The following is a 23226-nucleotide window of genomic DNA, read 5'->3' as shown; positions in this document are numbered from 1 at the left end:
TTTGAACACAGGCCATTTACCCCAGGAGCTGCCCAACTGATCTCCACTCAGATGTGCTGGACTCTGACTCCCAACAGCACCAGACAGCATAGCCAATGTTAGAGATTATGGGAGTTGTCGTCCAAGGGTGGGGGACTTTTTCAAACCAGTAGGCCAGATTGTTATTTTCCCCCACCCCCACAACCCCGATTTGACAGGTGGGACGGGTGACCCACCTGTCAAAGTCTCTGGCGCAGCTTCCAAAGCACCCAATAGCCGGTGGGCACTTGGGAACTTCCTAGGGTCGGCTTTGGGGAGGGGGATATTTTAAGGAGCTGCACCATGGACACACAGAATTGTAGAGCTTAATTGATTTATAATATATGTTTTGCCTTCCTCAGCTCTCAGCCGCTGTTCCAGAACAGGAGAGCCAACTGAGGCAAAATTGATTCAGAGCTGAGCTTTGTGGGCTTGCTCTCCATCGAAACGCTGGATAGAGTTCATTACGACTTATCCTTTTTTCAAAAAAACCGCCTGGGGGAAGGAGTGTCTTTATTACACAAGCTGGTAGCTCGTTTGTCTCCCTTCCTGAACTGTCTGCTCTGAACGATTCCTTCTTTTATTTCCTCTGTGGTGGAGAGTTTCTATTGAACCTGCTTTTCATGACAGAGGTGGAGCCGAAAGGGGCGCTAGAGGAGCCAGGATGGGCAAGGGAACGACAGGTTCCCACCCACTCCAGACAAGTAGGTCACCCTCCACCCCTCATCCCATTGCTAAATCCTTGAAGGAAAAGGCCTTTTCACACACATACAAACAATAATGGACTCAACTCTCATGGAGGATAAGGCAATCAATGGCTGCTAGCCACTATGGCAGTGTTCTCCCTCTGCTGTCGGAGACAGTATGCCTCTGGATGCCATTTGCTGGGAATCACAAGTGGGGACTGTGATGTTCCTATATATTAGTGTATATATGGTAAGTGCTGGTTGTTTAGAGTATACATGGTAAGTAGTGAAAGAGGAGGGGGAGTGAATGGGCAATAGAATGCTTGATGATTGGCTGAATGTTTAAAATGGCTGACAGTATAAATGAAAGGATGACAGGTAAATCTGGGTGAATGTGAGGTGGTGAATTGTGGAATCTGGGGGGAGAAGAGAAAGGGTGGATTGCTTGGTGGGGTTGGAGAGAGTTGTTTGCCAGGAGAGCGTGAAGAAGGAGGGAGGTGGAGTTTGGATTAGTATTGAGTAAAACCATATGCTTATGTGCCTTAAGAAGAAATCTTGTTAATCTTGTTAGCTTTGTTATCTGTAATAAATACTTAATTTGGTTTACCAAAGGCCTGATCCTTGGCTGGGGTTTCACAGACCAGAAGGGAGGGTAAGGTAATGACCAAGGCTGAAGGGGAACTGTAACAAATGATGGCAGCGGTGAAGAGAATAACAATACCAGTATTCAGAGTCTCTGGGAATACTAGTATTGGGACGTTACTGGGGGTTGCCTAGCAGGGGGATCTGTTGAGATCTGTGCTAGAGCGGATACGTAAACCATAAGAGAGTGCGGTCCGGACTGGTGGAGTCCCTGGTGGTGCCTAGAGACAGGCAGTAACCACGAGCAGGTAGGAACCTGACAGGGAGAGCCAGGGAAGGACGCATCACATGGACAATTACTATTCTGCTGAGGTCTTTTTCATGGGCTTCCCATTGGGACATCTGGTTACCCACTGTGAGAACAGGAGGCTGAACTAGATGGGCCTTTGGATTGACCCAGCAGCCAGGCTCTTCTCATGTTCTCTAATATATCAGGACTGCAGAAACTACTGTAAAGCACGGAGCCAGGGGGGAATCTGACAAATGTATGGTTCAAAAGTGACTTAATACACATGGATGCCTAAAGGGAGTCTCCCTGTAAGATTACTGTATTTAAGTTTATGGTCTCAGATTATTTAGCTACGCTACACTGCCCTAGATCTGAGCTGTCCAACATAGTGCCCTCTAGATCTTGTTGGACTCCCGCTTCCATCAACCTCGACTACTGGCCATGGTTGCTGGGGTTGATGGGGCCTGGGAGACCAGGATTCAAATCCCCGCTTGGCCATGATGCTCACTGGGTGAACCTTGGGCCAATCGCTATCTCTTAGCCTAGCCTACCTTGCAGAATTGTTGTGAGGATAAAATGGGGAGCAGGAGGACTGTGTCTATATGCTGACTTGAGCTCTTTGGGTGAACAGTGGAATATAAATGTAATAAATAAATACGATGAAACATCTGGAGGGCACCACATTGGCTACCCCTGGCCTAGGCTCACACCTGCTGACTGAGGACAACAGTTTGCGCAAGTCAGTGGTAGGCATGAAAGTTTATGCCGTAATGAAGGCATTGATCTTTTGGGTGCCGCCGGACCCTATGGGTTGCATTCAACTAACTTTTCCTCCAAGTAGACCCATTGAAATGAGTGGGCATGACTGTCTTAGGCCCATGAATTTCAGCACCTTCTCACTTCTTGTACCCATAGCGCCATCTTGTGGGCAGCTGGAGAAGCTGTCTTTGAGTCTAGTTTCCTTTTCAAGCCCAGGGGTTCTCAAACTGTGGGCCATGGACCTCCAGCGATCCACGAGCTTCATTCGGGTGGTCCGTGGCATGTCCGAATCAAATATTCGTGTTCATTTTTAATTGCATTTTTATCTCTTCTCCCTCCCCCCTACATTGTAGGTTATATTACCATCTCAATGGAACGCAAATGATAATACGACAAAACACAATATCAGAAAGAAAGAAAAGAAGCAAGAAAAAAATAACTCTTAAAAATCAGACAGCGTCTAGTGTGGAGCGTTGCCATGGCTACAACAGGCAGAAGACCCGGGGGCCACATTCCCTGGTGGACAACCTCCCGGGGGCCGCATCCCAGCAGTGGGCAGGGCCGGAAACAAGAAATGGGCGGAGCAACAGACACAACTCTTCACCTTTGTCCTGTGTAGGATGTATTCCCTCCTCGCTTCAGGCAAGCAAGAGACATCATCAGAGTTGAACAACGCAAAAGCATTCAAGGAGGGTGTGAAGCCGGGCCAGTAAAAAATAAGACCCAAGGAAGAGTCCCGAGGGCCAGACGGAGAGGCCTGGAGGGCCACATTTTAGCCACCAGGTCTGAGGTTCGCCATGCGTGCCTGAAGGCAGAGATGGGAAACCTATGGCCTCCCAGCTGTCCTTGGTAGGGATGTAGTTGTCCAGGGTCTCAGGGGGTCTGAGACCCCTTACCTTTTTGGGAGCAGGGCCCCCGTGTCTCCAGCACCGTACGAGCCAATCAGCATGAAAGGGGAGCCCGTTGGCCACTGAGAAGAGCCTTCTAGCATGTTTTCTTGTTCTTTCCCACTGATTGAAGCCACCCATCAGAGTGCAAGGATGTGAGAGCCACTGAGAAGACTCTTCTCAGTAGCTAACACACTCCCCTTCCATGCTGATTGGCTTCCAAGGAAGGACTGAGGAGTGTGGAGATGATGGCGGAGAGCAAGCAAGCAAGCGAGGGGGCATGGCATGACTATCATGAAGGGACCTTGCACTTCTGGATTTGCCACTACTGTTCAATGGACTCCTACTTCCATCATCACTGGCCATTGGCCATGATGGATGGGGCTCAGCAGAGGCTGGTCCGTTAGGGCAGATAGGGAGCTGTCCCGTGACCTCAGTCTGCCCTCGGCCAGCCCCCAGCTGCCTGCCTTCTTACGTGACACCAGTCCAAGGAGTGGCCCTACCTTTCAGCTTCTTCCTTCTTAGTCTCTGGTTTTGCCCCTGTAGGGAGGAGGAGGATGGCAGCAAAACTAGAATTAGTTGGCTCCACCTGGCATTGGCCAGTTACTGTTGGGCTCCTTGCCTTCCGCCCCACCAGTCCCAGTGAGCAGCAGCCACCACAGATGGGGTTAACGGGAGGTTTAGTCCAACAACAGCCAGGGGGGTGCAGGTTCCCCATCCCTGCTTTAAGGAGATGAACCATCCCAGACCCTGCAATCGTCATCGGAGGCCCTTCATTGTGTGTTCCCTCCATGGGAGGTCTGAAGGGTGGCAAAACAAGAAAGGGCCTTTTCAGTGGTGGTCCCCTGGGCTGTGGAATGCTTTCCCCAGGGAGGCACATCTGGCATCATCTTTAGGCGCCAGGCAACGACTTTTCTCTGTGCCTTTGGCCTTGATGGGTGGAGTCTTGGCTACTGATGGCCTCTTCTAGTGGGGCGGGGCCTGTATACCCACTCTTGGTTTGTGCCCATTGTGTTTTTAATTGTCAGAAGCGCTTTTAGGTTTTACTGATTCTGTTGTTTTTAACCAGTTAACGTAAGTTGCTTTCAGTCGCCTTGGTGAGAAATGTGACCAACAAATATGAAGAAATAATAACTGGTTGCTCCTCTGCCCCTAGGATGGATGATGAGTTGATCTAACAGCATTGTTGCTCCTGGAAAGTTCCGAAGGAGTGACACGGATCAGAGCGACGCTAACTTTAGAAGCACAGGAGAACCAAACATGACACGCCAAAGGATCTTGTTACAGACACTCTGGCCTGCATCGACATGCCTCCTCTGCGAGGTTCTTCCTGTTGCGCAATGACCTGCTGTTCCTTGTAGCCCTTGCCCAGGGTTTGATCTTCTCGCAGGGGTCGTGCTTCGGAGCATAGCGCAAGAGGGATGCAATCACAAGGACTTCAATCATTAACTCACCTTTTCACTGGGGCCCAGCCAATGATTGTTCAATATTATTATTTATTTGCACAGTGGGATCTGGTATTTGCGCCAGGCGGGCATCTCCGTGGAACTGTTTTTGACACCTGCTAAAAAAAAAAAAAAAAAGATTTTGCTTCAGTGAGTAGACATGTAACGGGATTGGATCCAAGTAAGGCCCCATCCGCACCATACACTTCAAGCTCTGCCATGCCACTTTAAACAGCCGTGGGTCCCTCCAAAAGATCCTGGGAAGTGTAGTTTCTTCAGGGTGCTGAGAGTTGTTAGGAGGAGACCCCTCTTCTGCTCACAGAGCTGCAGTTCCCAGAGTGGTCGAACAATCAGTCGCTCTAGAACTTGTGGACATCCAATGAAGCTGAATGTTGGAAGATTTAGGACAGGCAAAAGAAGGTCCTTCTTCACACAGTTCATGCATCTGGCCCCAGGCTATGGTCTGAAGGCACATGAGGCCAGCACCCTGCAGGGTCAGGTCTGGTCAGTGCCTGGATGGGAGACCGCCTGGGAACCATATGGAAGCTGCCTTGGGTTTCTATCATGAAGAGAAAGGCGAGGTATAAATGTAATAAATAATCTGTGTCGGGATTGCTGTTTAGTATGTTATTAATGTTTTCAAGCTTAAAGCTATTTCTAAAAATAGTGAAAAACATTCCAAAACACAATTACAGTTAAAAATATTACAATCAAAAACATTCTGAAACACAGTGAACAATATTTTAAAGTACGATTCAAAACATTCGTTCGTAAGTGATCATTCAAGTGGCCAGGAACAGTCCCCTTTAGTGAATATTCTCTAACAGAGTCTTATCCAAGCCTGGAAAAATGGAAGTGGACTGCCTCCAAGTCGATCCCGACTTATGGCTACCCTATGAATAGGGTTTTCATGGTAAGCGGTATTCAGAGGGGGTTTACCATTGCCTCCCAAACATAAATATAATGTTATCATTGTATTACAACTGTGGTTATTTTATTTTTTTAACGTCATAAAATACAGGGTTGGCTTAGGGACACATTTCACGTTGCTTGCTCTGAGTGCCAAGATATCTCATTCTGGCCCTTGGTATGCGGCCCCAGGAAGATTCCCCATGAAGGAATGCGGCCCTCGGCCTGAAAAATGTTCCCTGCCCTTGTTCTACGGGGACAGAATTTCAACTGAAAAGAATTTCCATATGTGCGCCAGCAGAGAAGACTGGCAGGCTGATATCCTCTTAGCCATTAGCGGCCAAGCACTCCTCCCTCTTCTCAGAATCCATTTAGTCATTAAGTAAACAGCTCTTAGCACGCTCCAGCATACACAGATCATAGTAACAATCGAGAGAGCTGGCAAGTTGGCTCTACGGCTGAACTGGCTGGATATTCATGGGTCCGAACACTGTCAGGGTTAAAATAAGGCCTCCCGCTAACCAATTTCTTGCCATCGCTGTCTCAGGAATTCTTCCAGAGGAGAGGTGACAAGCATCTTTTCCCAACCACAGCCCAAGTGAACTTTTGTGCAGTCAGTCGAGGCTTGGCGTGCGCAAACAAGTCCACCTTGCAAGAGTCACCACTCCAAGGACAACCTTGCGCAGTTGCCGTAAAAGGGGCAGGCGGGATGATCTAAAGGAGCAAGGACAACTCAGCATCCAAACTCCTGCTTTAGGAGTAAAAGTGTGGCGTGCTCCTCCGCATCCACTGGAGCAACCGGATAACAGAACTGTGTTTTGTTCAGGCACAACCTTGGAATAAATTAAGGAGCACCAATCAGCAGCGGAAGAGAAATGATTGGTAAGGAAAATGTATCTCTCTCACCATAAGATCATAATATTCTTAAAAGGGAACCACGATCTTTAACCTGAGACACACAATATTCTATTCAGCAAAATAATTTGCTTTAAACTGTTTTTAGTAACGTATTTATGTTGTTGTGACCAACTCTGGGATCTATTGGGGAAGGGTGGGAAATCATTGTAGTAATAATAATAATAATAATAATAATAATAATAATAATAATAATAATAATGTAAAGGAAACTCCTTTATACCTAGGTCACATCCACACCATACATGTAAAGCATTTTGTACCACTTTAACAGTCATGGCATGTCCCCCCCCCAAAGAATCCTGGGAACTGCGATTTGTTAAGGGTGCTGGGAATTGTAGACAATAATGCTAGAAAAGACAATAATGCTGGGGAAAACAGAAGGGAGCAGAAAAAGAGGAAGGCCAAACAAGAGATGGATTGACTCCATAAAGGAAGCCACAGACCTGAACTTACAAGATCTGAACAGGGTGGTTCACGGCAGATGCTATTGGAGGTTGCTGATTCATGGGGTCGCCATAACAAAGGCATTTAACAAAAACAAAGGAATAAACTACAGCTCCCAGGATTCTTTGGGGGAAGCCATGAATTGGGGGTTAAATGTACGGTGTGGAGGTGACTGTCGTCAGACCATTTCCCCATCTAATTCAGTATTGTCTAATCATCATCATTATCAATATTTATTTATTTAAAATATTTCTATCCCGCCCTTCTACCCTATAATAAGGCACTCAGGGCGGCTTACAATTAAATCAAACATGTACATAATAAAATTGTACACAATAAAGATCACAACAATATTAAAATAAATTAAAATACATAAAATGCAATGAAAATACATAAAATACTATATATATATATATATAGGGAGTGGTACTGACGGGACTACAGAGGTAAAAATTAACATAGAAGGCATAAAATCAGTGTCAGGCTCTACCCTCAGTCCCTCCCAAAAGCTCTCCGGAACAAGATCATAGGTTGTAGTCAACGAAGGTTTACTCAGAGTAGACCCTTTGAAATTAATGGACCTAAGTTAGCCATGGCCATTCAGGTCAATGGGTGTACTGTACACTGAGTAAAAGTTAGTGGGACGCACCCCAGTAATTTTATATACTGCAGACATGCCAAAATGGCTCCCTTAGGGGAAATGGGACACTACCTTACCAACCTTAATCTGTCCCTGCCTATAGTGTGCCCAGCGGGTGGCACCACCTCCTTAGTCTCAGGGCTGCCCTTGTAGAACTCAGCAGGGAGGAAGTTGGGAGTACAACTATAATTTGTTGTCTCTGCCAGTCATTGGCTCTGGCTGCACCTGTCATTGGAGATGGCTCCACATCCTGTTGGGCTCCCTGCCTTCCGCCCCACCTATTCCATTGAGCTCCAGGCACCGTTGGTTAGCATGCTGGAGTGTGGCTGGGGAGACCAGGGCTCACATCCCTGATCAACCATGGGGTGTGACTGAAATCCTATGCCTAGTTTCCATGGGAGTTCCATGGAACTCGTGCTGCTTGCTTCCGATTGCATAGGATCAGCTTATAGGCTACCTCCAGTTTTAAACAAAAGATCTTCAGACAGCTGGAATGTTTCTAATTCGTAATGCAAACAGTCTTGCAAAGAAGTGTTACTATTTAAGCTGCTAGCATGACGTAGGAAACCTGTCATAGGAAAGACAAATAGGAAAGATAAAGATAAAGGAAAGATAAATTCCTGTTGTTATTGTTGTTGTTCCAATTAGTTGTACTCAGAGTACACTAGGGATGCAGGAGAAATTTGACTCAGTTTGCATTTCAAGCTAAGTCTATCAAATCCACCCTTTCTGAAACAAACACAGCCATCCTTCGAAATTCACACTTACTCAATTTTGCAATGCAGTTTGCCAGCCAAACGGTGTTTACAAAAATGCATCTATTAGAGAAAAGTGTGCATAAAAATGAATGACTTACTCCCAGGTAAGCGTGTATTGGATTGCAGCCTTAAGTTAGTCATCCCCATTAATTACAAAGGACCTACTCTGAGTGCACTTGGATTATTATTATCCATTATTATTTATATTGATTAGATGCTTTTTTCACAAAAGTGACTCAGAGGGACATACAAAGCAAATGTTAAAAACAAGAAATGGAAGTGGAAATGGACTGCCTTCAAGCTGATCTCGACTTATGGTAACCCTATGAATAGCACAGTGGGGAGGAGAGGCTGGCTGGGAGTCCAGAGTCTGTGAGTTCAAATCCCCGCTCGTGTCTCCTGGGTGTCCCTGCCACCTGTGCAGCCGTGGGCAAGCGGCATAGTCCCAAGGAGCCCAGTTGCCCCCCAGCTGGCAGTTGCGGAAAAGGAAGGGGCTGGCTTGTGCAGCTGTGGCAAGCTGAGCAGGCCCTAGCCAGCTGGGGAGGACTAGCCTCAGAGGGAGACAATGGGAAACCCCTCTGAATACTGCTTACCATGAAAATCCTATTCATAGGGTAGCCATAAGTCGGGATCGACTTGAAGGCAGTCCATTTCCATTTCCATGAAGAGGAATTCACGGCAAGCAGTATTCAGAGAGGGGTTACCATTGCCTTCCTCTGCGGCTGAAAGGCGGTGACTGGCCCAAGGTCACTCAGTGTGCTTCATGGCTGTGTGGGGATTCGAACCCAGGTCTCCCAGGTTGTAGTCCAACACTCTATCCACTAGGCAAGGAAATAATAATAATAATAAATACTGTAGACTGGGCAATTTGTTGGGCCTGTCCAACTCTGTCTGAGTGCCTCATTTCAGCCCTACCAACAACCGACTTTTCCACAGCACGGAAAGAAAGCATGCGCGGGACTGATTATGTTTCTCAATCTTCCTGCCGAGAGGCACCAGAGTCGAGGCCGAGATGGCAAGGGCATGGATGTTGCTGAGCGAGGAGACTGCTGCACAGGGGAGCCTGATCAGGGAAGACCACCACGTATTGACCGCTAAGGCCTCTGAGAACCATTTGACCCCGGCTGCTGTGCAATTGAGCTTGAAGGAGCTGCATCGGGCGGCCCAGAACGGGGACACACGCCTGGTCAAGCAGCTGTTGAAGCATGGAGCAGCCACGGAGAGCAGGTGAGGCCAGAGGGGAAGGCTCTCTGCTGCCACTCCTGGTGGCCTGAAGGATGTACAAGTGCTGGGCCTGCGGTAGTGTTGCCTATGAGTCATCAACTTCTTTACTTAAGAACATCAGAAGAGTCCAGCTGCTGGATCAAGCCAGTGGCCCATCTAGTCCAATATCCTGTGTTCACAGTAGACAACTAGATGTCCCAAGGGGAAGCTCACAAGCAGGACCTGAGTGCAACAGCATTCCCCCCTCACTTGTGATCCCAGCTACTGGTATTCAGAGGGCCTTAGCAGATGTGGGGAACCTTTGGCCCTCCAGATGTTGCTGAACTATAACTACCATCATCCTTGGCTGTTGGTCATGCTTGCTGGGGCTGATGTGAGTTGTTCAACAACCTCTGGAGGGCCAAAGGTTCCCCACATCTGGCCTAAGGTTTCCCACCTCTTGTGTGTTGCGATCCCCCTCCACACACCCTGAGAACTATGTTTCCCAGGATCCTCTGGATGAGGGAGGATGGATTTTGAAGTCTGCACTGTAGGGATAAGCTAAATGCTGTCTTTTTAAAAAAACAATGTGACCCTTTTTAGAGACAAGAACGGATGGACACCATTACACGCCGCCTCCTTGAACGGCTACTGCACTTTGGTGAAGTTTCTTGTCCAGCGTGGAGCAGTGGTCCACGTGGATGATGCTGCTGGCTATACGCCCCTGCACCACGCCGCCTGGAGCGGCCACACTCAAATAGCAGAGTTCCTCTTGAGCCGCGGCACGGGGGCGAAGGCGGCGACAGCAGGAGGCCTCACGCCGCTCCATCTTGCGGCAGCCAACGGGCACACCCTGATGGTGCAGATGCTCTTGCAACACGGAGCAGATCCGGCCCTCCTGGACCGCCACGGATGGCTGGCCTTGCATTGGGCAACGGCCAACAACCAGCTGCACATTATGGACCTGCTGATATCCTGGGGCTTTAGCCCAGATCTTGGAAGCCAGGAGGGCATCTCATCGTTGCATATCGCAGCTGAGACTGGGGGAACGGAAGCTCTACGTCTCCTGCTTGCGAAGGGGGCCAACGTCAATGTTCAGGATGGGCTGGGAAGGACGCCCCTTTCCATTGCTTCTACCAATGGGCATCATGAGGTTGGATTGCCCTTATCATTTATTTATTATCATTTACTTTATGGTTTGTTGTTTTTCTTTACTAGATTTATTTGTCCTTTGTTCCTCAAAGGTTGCCGAGCAACTTTTGGCATTGTTAAAAACAAAAAGCGAATCTATCATGAAACAAAGCAAAATGATAAAAACAACCACCACCCGCATACAGCCAGAGAAATCTTTGGCAGTACACTGATACAAACACCCCATCAAATGCCAGGGGAAACAAGTTAAGCCTTTACCTGGTGCCGAAGAGATGTCAAAGAAGGCGCCAGGTGGGCCTCACTGGGGAGGGCATTGCACAGATGGAGAGCCACCACTGAAAAGGCCCTCTCTCTTGTCATCAGCCTCTGAGCCTCCTCAGCAGAAGATCTAAGGGTCCAGGTTGGTTCATATTGGGAAAGGCGCTCCCAAAGGTATTGGAGTTCTAAGTCGTCAAGAGCTTTCTAGGTCCCAAACTGCACTTTACATTGGGTTCAGTTGTCCTTTTACAGCACGGTTAGGGAACTCGTGGCCCTCCAGATGTTGCTGGACTACACCTCCCCTCATCCTAGACCATCGGCCCTGCTGGCTGGGGCTGATGGGAGTTGGAGTCCTGCAACATCTGGAGGGCCACAGATTCCCTGCTCTTGGTGCAGGATCTTAGTCAAAGGTGCTTCTTAAATTAGGGGTAGGGAACCTGTGGCCCTCCAGATGTTGCTGGACCACAACTCCCATCATCTCTGGTCACTGGCCATGAAACAATGGAATACAAGAGAAAACAATGCCCCCAAATTTCAGCCCCTTCCCATTTACATTAAACAGGGCATCTGGAGGAGCCCTCTAGAGTCTAGAGTTTGTTCACACACTGTTTTGGTTAAATCTGCATAGCTTTGTTGTTGTTGTTTAAAGTTGTCCACAAACTATGGCTGTTTGATCCTTTAACTGGCTGAGATCTTGTCCTTGATTATGGACATCCACGACTTGGGAAGGGCCATAGTTCAGTGTTAGAGCATCTGCTTTTCATATAGAAGGTCCCAGGTCCTTCTGTTGAAACCCTGGAGAGCTGCTGCCAATCAGTGCAGACAGTACTGAGCTAGGTGGGCCTACAGTCTGACTCTTGATAAGGCAGTTTCCTATGTTCTTACAATTACGAGTGCCTACATTGTTCATTTTCTGCTGATTTTAGCATAGGGGTAAGTGGTATTCATGAGTTTGTATCAAAAGCCAGCCCTACTCAGAGTAGATCCATTGAAATTAATAGACATGGCAAACTTAGGTCCATTGATTTCAATGGGTCTACTCTGAGACTCAGTAGAAATTTGTTGGATGTCGCCCACGGTGTGCATTTCTTCCATGGTGTGTATGACATACATGACTCCTGCCTGAAACACTGGAGAGCTGCTACCGGTCAGTGCTGACAGTACTGAGCTAGATGGGCCAATGGTCTGATGAGGATAAAGCAGTTTCCTATGTTCCTATGACTAACAGCACACACATTCTTACTCTACTGTTGATTTTAACATGGAGGTAACATGGCGCGCATGACTTCTATGACATGCATGACTTACACGGGCGCCACATCCTTGCCGTATTCTTATCTCTCTCTTTAGACGGTGAAGTTGTTGCTCCAGAGCCAAGCAGCTGTGAACCAGGCCGACCATTACGGCTGCACTGCACTCCACAAGGCCACGACCGCAGGACACTTGCTGGTTGTCTGCCTCTTGGTAGGAGAAGGAGCCGCTACCGTTAACGGAAAGGACAACCTCAACCTGACTCCGCTTCACAGGGCTGCCAGCCGCGGCCACCTCGACGTAGCCCGCTACCTCCTCGAGCACGGCGCCGACGTCAATGCCGCCGGCTGGCTCAGCAAAACCCCGTTGCACCTGGCTGCCGAGAAAAGACACTTTCCTTTAATGGAACTCTTGTTGGCCAAGGGGGCAAACCTTCTGCTGAGGACTCAGTGGCAGGAGACGCCTGAAGAGCTGGTGTCAGAGAAGTCTAGTCCTGGAGGTTCCACCACTCAAGACAACCCTGGGCCACCCCAATCACATCTCCCCTCCACCTCCCCAACTTCCTGATTCAGACCCTCTGCCTGGACCAATCTCATATTAAATGCCTTTTTAACATTGTTATTTATGGTTTTATCACACAGGTTCCCAAACAGTGGTCCCTGGACCACCAGTGGTCTAGCAGCTTCTTTCTGGTGGTCCGTGGTATATCCGCATTCAGTATTCATATCAATTTTTCATTGTGTTTGCATTTCTTAGGTTGCATCTTATTGTATTCCAGTTTGAATGCAATGGAATGCAAAATTCAGCACAAATAAAATACAACAGAAAGAAACAAAACAAGCCATTAAAAATACAATGAAAAACCACACGGCATCTAGCACAATGGCTGCAACAGGCAAAAAATAAAAACTAAGCAACCGTCAGCAGTTTTCAAGGGGTCCACGGGAAGGGGGAAGTTTGGGAACTGCTGATGTATCTCAAATCTGCTGTAGCGTCAACACAGTATACTTATATATATGTAAGGGAGAAGCCATAGCTTAATGTAGGGGTGCAGAACCTCACACCTGGCAGGAGCAAAAATCAAGCGGGAGTTCATTCATTTCAGTAGGCCTACTCGAAGTGAAACTTAGTTGGATTTGTTTTCACTCCTTTGTTGTTATATACCTTCAAGTCAATTACGATTTATGGCGACCCTGTGAATCAGCGATCTCCAGTAGCATCTGTTATAAACCACCCTGTTCAGATCTTATAAGTTCAGGTCTGTGGCTTCCTTTATGGAAACAATCCATTTCTTGTTTGGCCTTCCTCTTTTTCTACTGACTTCTGTTTTCCCCAGAATTATTGTCTGTTCTAGTGAATCATGTCTTCTCATTATGCATCCAAAGTATGATAACCTCAGTTTCATCGTTTTAGCTTCTAGTGATAGTTCTGGTTTAATCTGTTCTAACACCCAATTATTTGTCTTTTTCGCAGTCCATCGTATGTGCAAAGCTCTCCTCCAGCATCACGTTTCAAATGAGTTGATTTTTCTCTTGTCCACTTTTTTCACTGTCCAACTTTCACATCCATACATAGAGATTGGGAATACCGTGGTCTGAATGGTCCTGTGTTCAGTGATGCACCTTTGCATTTGAGGACCTTTTCTAGTTCTCTCACAGCTGCCCTCCCCAGTCCTAGCCTTCTTCTGATTTCTTGACTATTGTCTCCATTTTGGTTAATGACTGTGCTGAGGTACTGATAATCCTTGAGGTTCAATGTCCTCGTTGTCAACTTTAAAGTTACATAAATCTTCTGTTGTCATTACTTTAGTCTTCTTGATGTTCAGCTGTAGTCCTGCTTTTGTGTTTTCCTCTTTAACTTTCATTAGCATTAATTTAAAATCATTACTGGTTTCTGCTTGTAGTCGCTACCTCTTAAACCCCTTCCCTTTCTTTCTTGCATGGGCAATATTGGTCTGGTGTTTTGCAAGGGGAATTGTTGTGAGCATAATAAAAATTGGGTTTATGGGCTGATGACCACCCAATAAGAGATCAGAGATACTGGGTGCTGTTGACGGCATGAAACCAGGGCTGGGAAAGTGCTTGCAAAAATGTAAACATGAGTCGAAACTGCATACCAAGCTGTGTTTATTGGGAGAAATTTGAACTAAAATGTTGATGAATGTTCATGAGGATTAAAAACAACACAAATTGCTGCAGGAATGTAGAGACCTTTGATTGGAAAACCTAGAAGCGGAAAGAACCGAAATTGACAGTTCAGTCCATCCCTAGGCCTTGGGGACCAGATGCCCTTCAGAACCTTCTCGCCACTCTGCCAGCTGTTTCTGCTGCTGCTCCTACTCTGAGAAGAAAATCACTAATACTGAACACGGGTGGTGAGTGCTGACAAAAATGGAACCAAATTGGGGCCACCGAGAAACAAGAAGCAGGCATCGGCATGCTTGGTGGAACTGCACAGTTTGTAGAAACAAGAACCACAACCTAAAGGGACAACTGTGACATCCTCCCCTGGTTCTCCCTGTCAGGTTCCCACCTGCTTGTGGCTACTGCCTTTCACTAGGCACCACCAGGGATACCACCAGTCCGGACCATCCTTTATATGGTTTCTCACTCTGCTCTAGCACAGATCTCACCAGATCCCCCTGCTAGGCAGCACCACCAGTCACGTCCTATAACCAATACTCCCAGAGACTTTGCCTGAGTCTCTCTCTAGCTGGTTACTTTTGTGACTGCATGCTCATGCTGTTCCCAACCCCCTTGTATCTTTATAGATAACGCATACAACTCTGGGTTGCTCTGGATACTTGAATTGTTATTATTCCTCCCTTCACCGCTACCACCATTAGATACTGTTTCTGTTCAGCCTTGGTAATTACCTTGCCCTCCCTTCTGGTATGTATATTCCCCAGCCAAGGATCAGGCCTTTGGTAAACCAAATAAGTATTTATTAAATATCAGAAATAACAAGATTAGTTTTAGAATGTTTCACAAGCGTATGGTTTCATCTATTCCTGTTTTGTACTTGACTTATTATTAATCAGAACTCCAACTCCCTCTTTCTCCACACTCCCGACATCCACCCAGACTCAACTGTCATTCTTCCATTTATACTCCCAGCCACTCAAACGCTCAGCCAATCATCCAGCATTCTACTGCTCATGTACTCCCCCCTCCTCTTTCACTCCACTTACCATATGTCTTCTATATAAACAGCACTTACCATATTTACACTATAAGCAGGAACATCACAACAACCACTCCCCCTAGCAGCCCAATGAAGAATGAGTAAGCTCAGTTGCATGTTCTCACACCACATTTCGGGGGAGGAAGGAAGCAATCCTACACGAGACATACTTCAGGTTATAGTAAGTGTGGCACTCAGTGCAATCCTGTGCATATCTGCTCAGAAGTTAGTTGCACTGTCAGTGGGCCTTACTCCCATTATAAATGAACATAGGATTGTAGTCTCCTACAATCCTGTCCATGTATAGTCAGAAGTAAACTCCCTTGAATCAATGGAAGATAATCGCAAGTAAATTGCAGCAGAGCAATGTAATCCTTTGCCCTTCTACTCAGAAGTAAGCCCCAGGGACTTCAATGGGACTTATGTACAGATCAGGGATATGATTGCAACAATCCTACTTTGCCTGGGTTACTCAGTGAGGCTTACCGTATAGGATCAGACTACAAACCTTCCCCAAATGAATGCAGAAGTGGCTTCTCCATCCTTATAAAACTACAGTTCCCAGGATTCGTTGAGGGGGAAGTCATAAAATGGGGTAAGAGTCCTTTAAATGTGGGTGTGGAGTAGACTCATTGAAATTAACTAACAAGCTTCCTCATTTTTCCTGCTGATTGAAGCCAATCAGAGTGAAAGGAGGTGAGTCGGCTGCTAGGAAGACTCTTCTCAGTAGCTAACACACTCTTTTGTGCTGATAGGCTCCTAGGGACACGTGTTGTGGGAGAAGGCATTAACAAGGATCTCATTCTCAACACCACAGGAAATAAATGGGGAAGGGGGCGTGGCTGTGACTAACTTGAAGGGACTCTGCACTTCTGAATTTGCCACTGGTTATCTAACGCTAGTCCTACTCAGAGTAGACCCATGGAAATGTATGCCCTGTCCTTCCATTCCAGTGGGTCTACTCTGTACTCAACTTAGTTGCATGCAAACCTTTGCGATGCCCCATCGGTTTGGGTTTGATGCAGAGTGGTATTTTTTTCTCCACTCAAATGGAGTGTCCCAACGAGCGCCGGAAGTCAGGGATGGGCGTAAGTGTCCCTTCAGTCTTTTGGACTCTCCCTCTATGTTTTTCCCCCGCGCTCGGTTGCAACTGCTGCAGTTTGCCGCCCGGAAGGGAAGCGGCGTTGCAGTTTGTACCGCGTGGCTTCCTCCCCCTGCAGCCCCTTCCTTCTGCCGCCCTTGGTTTCGCCTTTTGCAAGGCCAAGGAGAAAGGGAAAGAGGTTTGTTTTGTTTTGAAAAAAATGGTTTTCTTAACCTCTAGTCTATGGATCCGGTCCCGTTTGACCGATCGCCGCTGGCGAAAACTGGAGGTGCTCAAGCATGCACGGGTAAGGAGGACTGAGGATCGGTGCCCTTCGCCCCAATTCCTTTGCAGCCGCACGACGCCCCCACCCTATTTTTCCCACATCATCCTCTTCTCTGATGGCATTTTGTAGCTTGCTCCCTCGATGAGGATTATTTCTGAGCATATCGCCCATCGATTTTTATTTATTATTTTATTTTTTTTTATTTATTGCATTTAAATTCCCCCTTTCTTTCAAGGAGGCCTGCAAACGTGGCTCTCCCTCCTCCCGATTTCATCCTCACAACAGCCCTGCGAGGTAGGTTAGGCTGACAGACGGTGGCCGGCCCCAAGGTTCACCCAGTGAGCTTCATGGCTGAGCGGGAATTTTGAGCCTTGGTCTCTCCCAGGTCCCAGTCCAACGCTATAACCACTGGGACTCACTGGCTCTTGGTGTTGCCCTTCGTGTTATCCTGTTAAAAACAGCTCATGTGGCTAAAGAGGTTTTTGTTTGTAGTTTTTATTTTTTAAAAAGCTCAAAAGGAAAGAAAACAAAATATTTTTTCTGTTCGTTCGGAAAAGGAAATATTTCAGAATATTTTGACGGTTTTGTCGGCGCTTTACTGACCGCTGACTTGGGAGAAGCTCCAGGGATTTTGGAGTACAGGTGGGGGAATCAGTGGCCTTTCATCGGGCCTAGCCAGCATGAGCAGCAGTCACAGACGATGGGAGTTGTAGACCAACGACATCAGGAGGGCCATAGGCTCTCCAGCCCAGATGTAGAAAGTGGGCCTTGTAGCCTGCATTTTAGCGTAATCTGGATGCGAATTAGAAGGAAAATGCACTGCCGTGCTGGTTGGCTAAGCTGCCAAAGGAATACGTAAAAAGTTGCAGCTCCCTAGTGAAACGTTGCCTGTGCTTGAACAGGGGCCAGATGCGGCCCTCCAGGCCTTGCTGTTCAGTCCTCTGAACTCTCCCAGGCCACTCGTTCAGCTTCACACACAGTTTTGACCTGGCCAGAATGTGTCCTCAAACTCAGATCACTATGCCACTTGCTTGTCAGGATGGAAGACGGAGAGGGCTGTGCGAGCGTGCGTAGAAACTAGCCCACTGCCGAAAAGTAAAATTTGCATTCATTGCCCCGCCCACTTTTACCTCTGCCCCCTCCCACCCCAGGCATGTGGCCCTTGGAAAGTTGCCCAGAAGGAAATGCGGCCCTTGAAATGTTCACGGTTCTCTGGGGAGAGAGCGTCATCGTTCCAGAAAAAGTTCCTTGCCTGCTTCCCGTTAACGGAAGACGATTTGTTTTTCTGTGTTGTGTCTCCTTTTAGCATTTTCGGGGGCGGAAAAACCGTTGCTACAGCTTGGCCGTCCGCGCTGTCCGGAGGGCTTTTGTGTATGCCACGAAGGCCAGATATCTGAAAAAGCGCGACTTGAGGACGGTAAAGACCAGGGTGAAATTGCTGCCATGTTGGTGATGTCCCCGTGCTTTCCCGTTGCCTTCCTCCCGCGCCTGTTCTCTTAACGCGATGGATCGTGAGCAGCCACAGTGAAGACGGCGGATCCCTTGCTCCTTTTGCAGTGCTTTGCATTGGTGGAGGCTGGCCCATGAGGGTGACTGGGGTGCTGCCCCACCAACCTCAGTCTGCCCTGAGCACCCCCCCCCGTCTGCCTTCTTGCTTCCAACCCGAGGGGGAGGCCCTGCTTGTCACCCTCCTCCTCGGTCTCGGTGTTGCCCTTTGCAGAGTTTGGCCGGGAGGAGGAGGACGGGGACAAAACTAGAATGAAGTGGCTCTGCCTGTCATTGGCTCCAGCTGTGCCTACCGTTGGCTTCCTTGCCTTACGCCCCACCAGTCCCAGTGGGCACCAGCCTCCACTGCCTTGCATGCAGAAAGCCACATGCTCAATCCCTGGAATTTCCTATTAAAAGAATAAGGAAGCAGATTATTATTATTATTATTATTATTAATTATTATTCAGTTTATATCCTGCCCTTCCTCCCAAAGGTGACGGGAAAAGGCCTTTCTCTCCCTGAGACCCTCGAGAGCAGCCCCCTGATCCTTTCAGATGGAGATTTTTTATTTAGTTACTTATTTTCTTGTACCCTGCCTTTCTTTCATCAGGGAACCCAAGGTGGTATACATGTGGTTCCCAGGCAGGCAGTCTCTCATCCAGGCACGTACCAGATCCAGACCGGCTTAGCTTTAGCAAGGTGGTGGCCTCGCGTACCTACAGGCCGTTCTCTGGGATGAGATGGCAGGGATTGAACTTGGGCTCTTCCATGTGTGTTGAAAGAGGACCCACCTTAGAAGAGGCATTCCCATGGAGGAGATATAATAATAATAATAATAATAATAATACAGTTTTATTTTTATGCCGCCTATCTGGCCGAGTGAACGGCCACTCTAGGCGGCGCACATAATTTAAAATAAGATACAGCATATACGATGTGATAGACAATTGGAGAATATATATACACACACACGTACACACGATATATATGTGTCTGTCTGGGTATATATACACGTACACAGGATTGCAGAACTTGCAAGTGGCAGAGGCCATCTTAGAAGAGGCATCTCCAATTGTCTATCACACCTCTATGGGAATGCCTCTTCTAAGGTGGGTCCTCTTTCAACATATATATATACACACACACACACACACATATATATATATACATCTATATGTGTGTGTGTTTGTGTATATTATAGTATGTATTATATAATAGTATATATTAGCGTATATATATTGTGTGTGTGATTTTTTTTAATCAAGAACACTTGTTTTTACATTCAATTTCAAAAATGTTTAATAGATAGTTCCATTAGGTGGGGACTCCTCAGACCTGAGAGCCATATGTGGCCCTCCATGCCTCTCTGCTTGGCCCTCGGGACTCTCCTTAGGTTATATAGCCTCCAGCCCTGCTTTGCACCTTCCGTGAGTGTTTTTGCCTGGCTGGAAATGTGTCCTTGAACTTGGATCATGCCTCTTTCTGCCCTGGATGGAAGACAGAGAGGGGGGTATGCAAAAGAGCGTGTGTAGAAACTAGCCTACTATACAAAATTTACATGCATTGCTCCACCCACTTTGTCTCTGGCCCTGCCCACCACTGGCATGCCCTCTCCCAAGAAGGTTGCGCAGAAGGGAATGTGGCCCTCCGACTGAAAAACGTTCCGCGCCCCCAACCACCTTACCCTAGATCAATCCACCAAAACACTGAATGCTTCTCTGAAATCTCCCCTTCTCCTTTCAGCTGTGGCAAACCAGGATCGAAGCGGCGTCTCTTGAGCACAGGGTGAAATACCACGTTTTCATAAGCAACCTCTCCAAGGTAAGGGTGTGGCTATCCCTCTTTTTGCTCTCCAGCATTGTTCCTCCTGCTATCTGGACTGCTTCTAGAATCGCTCTTGTAGCCCACCGTTCCTTGACCAGCCCACCAGCTGCATGCGACAGTTGAGCAAAGCCTTGATGAAACGACACGCGTGGGCTACAAAACAGAAAGAAGGGAAAAAATGGGGGACATGTGTGTGAATTTATTTATTAAATGTATATCCTGCCCTTCCTCCTAGAAGGAGCCCAGGGTGGCAGTGGGTGAATTATTACATTGATGCACTCAGGTCTTGCTTGCGGGTTTCCCAAAGGCATCTGGTTGGTCCAGGGTACTGGATTGCGTGGGTCACTGGCTTGATCCAGCAGACAGGCTCTTTTTATCTTCTGATTCATCATACTCTCCTTGGGGGGCTTTAAAAGAGGATTAGACAAATATATGGAGGAGAAGGCTAGCGGTGGCTACTAGCCATCATGGCTGTGTTGTGCCTCCACTGTTGGTAGCGTCAACCCTCTGAATGCCAGTTCCTACTTAGTTTGCATCCGCACTATACATTTAAAGCACGTGGCTCCCCTGCCCCACTAGAATCCTGGGAATTGTAGTTTACCCCTCGCAGAGCTACTGTTTTGTTTTAATATGGTTTAAAACATGTTTTGTTTTAATGTATCTTGATGTCTGTTTTTACGTTTTTTAGTGTTTGCCGCCCTGGGCTCCTACTAGGAGGAAAGGCGGGATATAAATTTAATTAATAATAATAATAATAAAATTCCCAGCTCCTTTTACAAACTATATTTCCCAGGATTCTTTGGGGGAAGCCATGCACATTAAATGTGCTTTAAATGTACAAGGTGGATGTGACCTCGGTTTGAAACCATTTTGCCCCAGAAACTGCTGCTATTCTGGCAGTCTCTTGCTCCTCTTGCTCCTCTTCCCCCCCCCTTTAAATCTCCCTCTTTTTTTCTTTTTACATTTTAGTGTCAAGTGGAACTGAACCGGAAGGTGTTGGCCGATCTGGCGATCTACGAGCCGAAGACATTCAAGTCCTTAGCCGCTTTAGCCAAAAGGAGAGGAGAGGAGGGCCTTCTTGCCGCCCAGGGCGACGGAAAGGAACCCGAAGGGATATTTTCGCGCATCGTGAGATGTACCTGAAGCGGTGTGCTGCCGCTCACTTCCCAGACTGTGCTAAAACTAAAACAGGACTTTTTAATAATAACGTTTGCCTTGAGGTGTGAACCAGAATAATCTTCTCCAAAGCCTCATAAGCAACCCAGTTTGCTCTGTGGCACGTTGAGGCGCTGGTGAGACTCTTGTCCTATTTTGCCTTCGAATATGTGTGATTATAACTCGGCCTGCAAAAAGGGTTTGCGCCTGTAAGACTCTTCTTTGGCAACTGGTTTTTTACTAGCTGCCTTGTTGGTCTGTCTAGCTTGGTATTTTCTACACTGACTGGCAGCAGCTGTCAGGAGTTTCAGGCAGGAGTCTTTCTACTCTGACTAGCAGTGGCTCTTTCCACCTATCTGGAGAAGCTGGGGACTAAAAGTGGGACCTTCTGAGTGCAAGGCAGATGCTCTGCCAGTGAGCTATGGTTCTTCTTGACCAGGTACAGGCAACAGGCTTTTTAACCTCTTCTGTCCCGTTGTGAAGGCTTTGGCGGAGTCTTCCTCTGGACGCCTCAGTTCCTTACTACTCATTTATCTCTGTCTTGACTTCCACCAAGACCTGAGGAGCTGAAATGTGAGAGAGGCAGAAGAGCCCCTTTGCCTGTCTCTCAGTTTAGGAGAAATCCATTGAGGCACCGCACAGAGTGTATGTAATGTTGGTTGGGTGGGATCCTGAGAGCTGGATGGAAAAGTATTGGGTGCGGGGGCTGGAAGTTACTCATCAGCAGGAACTAGACAGCAGACTGAACAGGCACATAGATCACCTGGCCACCATCTTACCTGCTATGGTAAGATTTTCTTGCAGTCCTACTCAGTTCTGGGTTTTGCATCTATACATATAAATTAGCAAATGCGAATGCGGTGCAAATCTGTCCTCTTTGGGGGCAATGTCTTCTCTGCCTTATCTATGAGATCAATTTGACGCCCTCATATGTTTTTTTTCTTCTGACTGGTTGAAACTTTCCCGTTCCAGCAAGCATTTATTTGGATTTTTTTTTGTGGTAGGTCCACATTTTAGAATGTTTTTTAATCTGGCAAGCCCATTTTCTGATTTTATGGTGATTTGATTTCCTTTATTGTTTTAATTGTTGCTCTAAGCTGCCCTGAGTGATGCAAATTCTTTGGAAGAGCAGTGGGCTCTACATTTTCCTAAATAAATAAATGATAAAGACGGAAATGATAAGGTTATAAACTATCCACTTAGATAAACGTGGATTGGATTGCCGCAATCTTATTCAAGTGTCCTCAGAAGTAAAGTTTTTTTTCCACAAAGGATCTTGTTATGCAATCAGATGCATATTTACTCAGAAGCGAGTCCCGTTCTTTTCAATGGGGCCTACTCTAAGGTAAGTTCGCTTGATCTGCAGAACTTACTGGTGTCACATAATATTTGTTCCATGCCTCTAAGAAATTGATCATTTAGTGCGGCAGCACCTATACTTTGCTTTACTTTATCAGTATAGTATATACTATACTTTACTTTATCAGGCAGGTGCCTTCACTGTAGGCCTTTTGGCACCTGGTAAAAACATTTTTTTGGTCAGGCAAGGCTATCCAGAGACGTAGAAGTCAACATGTGTTTAATCTGATTTTAGCTACTGTTCATTTTCATTATATTTTGATTTTTTTAAATTCCTGTTTTAAACTCTGGGTTGTGGCCACAGACCCATTGAAGTTAATAGACATGACTAATTTAATTTCAATGGGTCTACTCTGGGTAGGACTTTGATATGTGTCTTTTATTGATTGTTTAAATGTTTGGTTTTATGTTTGTACATAAAACCTACATGTGGTTTATAAAAAACAATCAAGCAGTATATAAAGTTTGTTACATAAATAAACAATACTTAGACGTAAGTTGCATTGCAGTCAATGAGATTTACTCCCTTGTGTAGGCTTGCAGTCTAAAAGTATTGAAAATGATTTTTTCCCCCTTATCTAAATACTCAAGTTAAAACACCAGCATGGTGTAGAGTATTGAACTAAGACCTGGGAGTCACCAGGATTCAAA

At 46.8% G+C, this 23226-nt stretch overlaps 2 protein-coding genes across 3 annotated transcripts; both read left to right on the top strand.

Annotated features, from left to right (window-relative positions):
- Nucleotides 1-6016: 6016 nt before the first annotated feature.
- Nucleotides 6017-12800, top strand: ANKRD65 (ankyrin repeat domain 65). Of its 2 annotated transcripts, none has more exons than XM_061601064.1 (4): nucleotides 6017-6457; nucleotides 9328-9562; nucleotides 10142-10691; nucleotides 12299-12800. In XM_061601064.1, exons 1-4 carry the CDS (start codon nucleotides 6451-6453, stop codon nucleotides 12764-12766), a joined length of 1260 nt encoding a protein of 419 aa, XP_061457048.1. In that variant the 5' UTR covers nucleotides 6017-6450; the 3' UTR covers nucleotides 12767-12800. The 2 variants fall into 2 exon arrangements, with proteins under 2 accessions (XP_061457048.1, XP_061457049.1); XM_061601065.1 differs by having other exon boundaries at nucleotides 9272-9562.
- A 3717-nt stretch (nucleotides 12801-16517) lies between these two features.
- MRPL20 (mitochondrial ribosomal protein L20) lies at nucleotides 16518-23072 on the top strand. The gene is made up of 4 exons (XM_061601634.1): nucleotides 16518-16770; nucleotides 18056-18166; nucleotides 19981-20058; nucleotides 21031-23072. Exons 1-4 carry the CDS (start codon nucleotides 16684-16686, stop codon nucleotides 21202-21204), a joined length of 450 nt encoding a protein of 149 aa, XP_061457618.1. The 5' UTR covers nucleotides 16518-16683; the 3' UTR covers nucleotides 21205-23072.
- Nucleotides 23073-23226: the final 154 nt, after the last annotated feature.

The sequence above is a fragment of the Rhineura floridana genome, chromosome 18 (assembly GCF_030035675.1).
Source record: "Rhineura floridana isolate rRhiFlo1 chromosome 18, rRhiFlo1.hap2, whole genome shotgun sequence".
In the NCBI taxonomy this organism is placed as follows: Eukaryota; Metazoa; Chordata; class Lepidosauria; order Squamata; family Rhineuridae; genus Rhineura; species Rhineura floridana.
The sequence above is the reverse complement of the archived record's forward strand: the minus strand, read 5'-3'. Positions and strand labels throughout refer to the sequence as shown.